At 48.9% G+C, this 2,757-nt stretch overlaps 1 protein-coding gene across 1 annotated transcript; it reads left to right on the forward strand.

The window, feature by feature from the left end:
* Positions 1-1,118: 1,118 nt before the first annotated feature.
* Positions 1,119-1,985, forward strand: LOC123180762 (probable calcium-binding protein CML18). The gene has a single exon (XM_044592896.1). It carries the CDS (start codon positions 1,201-1,203, stop codon positions 1,717-1,719), a length of 519 nt encoding a protein of 172 aa, XP_044448831.1. The 5' UTR covers positions 1,119-1,200; the 3' UTR covers positions 1,720-1,985.
* Positions 1,986-2,757: the final 772 nt, after the last annotated feature.

The raw sequence follows: 2,757 nt of genomic DNA on the forward strand, positions 1-2,757 counted from the left end.
CGTCAAACGCCTAAATCCATATTATGTAATAGTTTGCCAGCCAATTGCATATTGCAAGAAGTTTCTGGTTGTAACATCTTGAAACATTTGTATAAAAGGAAAGAAATCCTTCATGTGTTGTGTTTAATTAATGGATAATAACAATGCAAATGCTTTCATGAGAAAAATGATTTTAAGAATTAAAAAAAGGCATTCAAGTGTTATTATCATTTGTAATGCAGTGCAGAATAAAGAGTTCAATGTTTGTGTACCACCTTTATTTTGTGCATCAGGTGTATAGAGTCGAATTACATTTTTTATCAAAGTACATTGCAAGCGTATTATTCCAAAAAAAAATATCATTGCCTATCATTCTATCTATGTAAAATTTAACATGCAACCAATACAAATTTTCAAAAGCACGTGGCAACGCACGGGCAGTCTACTAGTAGTAGTAACTTTCTAACAATTTTCTTTTTTGGCGAGGTTATTTGATACCTGGAACGCCACCATCCTCACTTTGCTGAACCTGTAGGAAAATTATGGCGACCCCATTCATACTCGTCTATCTGTCCTGAGCAGAGTGGAACCATCCTCGGCGTTTGCTGTTCCACTGCAGCGAGGAAATCCCTACGCGGTGCCAGGCCGCGTGAAGCCATCATCAATCACTCTCCCTCTGATTGGCAACGCCCACCAATCAACGCAACCTTCCGAACACGATACGGTCGGCGGACACCTTTCGTACTCCTATTTCCCCTCAGTGTTTGCACAACTCGACAGCGCATTTCTTCCTTTCGGGGCCCTCACTCACTCCCCGACGCTCTGGTCCCACCGCCAGCAAGCCACCTGGCCCCGCAAGCCAGCCGCTAGCAAACGCCTCAGCGCCCGCCTCCGCTGTACGGGCTGCGATTTTTTGCTTCCTTTCTCCAGACGACTCCCTCACGAGGGCGTCGCAGTCGTACCTACGCGCTGCACCGCTTTTCCGGCACCCGTCGTTGTTACACCGAGTTTACATGTGGGCCGGTATGCGCAGACCGTGGGTGGGAGGCCCACGCGTCTGTGAGATTACGTGATATTTCGGCCAAGAATCCACCTACGCGTAGTTCTGCCGCACGTTACGTGGATAAAAAGGCAGGACCGTTCGGGGGGCGAAGAATTGCGCACAGCAACCAACCGTGTCAGGGAAGGAATTGAGGCGAGCGAGAGAGAACCCCACATCACATGGCGAACGGCGTGGGCTCGGCGAAGGCGGAGATCTGCGCCGGGCTGGGCATGCCGATGGCGGAGCTGGAGCAGGTGTTCCGGCGCTACGACGCCAACGGCGACGGCAAGATCTCGGCGGACGAGCTGGCGTCCGTGCTGCTCGCGCTGGGCGCGCCCCCGGGGCCAGGGGAGGTGCAGAGCATGATGGAGGAGATGGACGCCGACAGGGACGGCTTCGTCGACCTCCACGAGTTCGCCGCCTTCCACTGCGGGCCCTGCAAGGGCGGCGCGGCCGCAGACGCCAAGGAGCAGGAGGCCGCCACGGAGGCGGAGCTCAAGGAGGCCTTCCGGATGTACGACGCCGACCGCAACGGGCTCATCTCCGCGCGGGAGCTTCACCGCGTGCTCCGCCAGCTCGGGGAGAAGTGCTCCGTTGCTGACTGCTCGCGCATGATTCGATCCGTCGACGCCGACGGCGACGGCAGCGTCAACTTCGAGGAATTCAAGAAGATGATGGGCGGCGGAGGGAGGAGCTAGGTCGGTAAGGGCCGGCCATGAGCAAACAATGCTGCATCTGCATGCCTCGTTGAGGGTTTTGTTCCTCCATGGTGCTTAATTTAATTTTAATTAATCTCAAAGTGAAAGGCTTAGGCTCCCCGTAATGCGAATACTAATGATGATGCGGGTGAAGTGATTAATTATGTAAATCTAATCTTCTAGTAGTAGTAGTACTACTAATGATGATGGGTGTACTAAGAAATTTGGTCTGGGGTTGTTTGCAATGAATTAGAACTCGTTTGAAACTCTTTGTTTTTCTGTTTGAAACTCTTTGTTTTTCTGTTTGAAACTCATGCAGAATCAATAACTATATTGTAATGGTTGTGAAAATCGGGTCTGGAAGTTGTTGGGGACGATGTTGAATCTATATACCTTTTGTTGTACTCAAATTACCAGCTTAGGGCATCATCAACGATGGATCATTAAAATGACCAGCTTAGGGCATCATCAACGGAAATCCTACAGCCCGGTCACATATCGCCACAAATTGAGGGAAGTTGAGTCCGGACGTCCGCCATGTCGGACTTTAGCTTGATCCCACCCCAAAAACCTCTTTCACGCGTCCGCTAACGAAAAAAATTATCCCTAAAGTCGAAACTAAAAGGAACGTATAAACCAATGCTTTCATAGATTCGATCCTGGTTTATTTATAATTATAACTTCCACACCTATTCATTTGTCATTTGAAATAATTTCCCATATAAAGAAACAAAAAGAGTCAAAGAAAGGATGGGAGATGTTTCCCATGTAGAGTCCTTCGTGCCATGCATTCACTCCGACGCAGGCCCAGTTCTTTTTCTCCCATAATATCGACTCTCCACCCAGCTTCTCTCAAAATCTTGAACCCATATATTTTTACAATCCTAACTAGTTAAGGATATGAACAGCTAGGATTGTAAAAAAAATGGATACAAGATTCTGAGAGAAGCTGGGTGGAGGGTCGATTCTCAAGATTCTTGGAGAATCGCCCAAAAGAACTGGGCTCTAATAGGCCACCTGCATTCACACGCGGGTGCA

The sequence above is a fragment of the Triticum aestivum genome, chromosome 1D, assembly GCF_018294505.1.
Source record: "Triticum aestivum cultivar Chinese Spring chromosome 1D, IWGSC CS RefSeq v2.1, whole genome shotgun sequence".
In the NCBI taxonomy this organism is placed as follows: Eukaryota; Viridiplantae; Streptophyta; class Magnoliopsida; order Poales; family Poaceae; genus Triticum; species Triticum aestivum.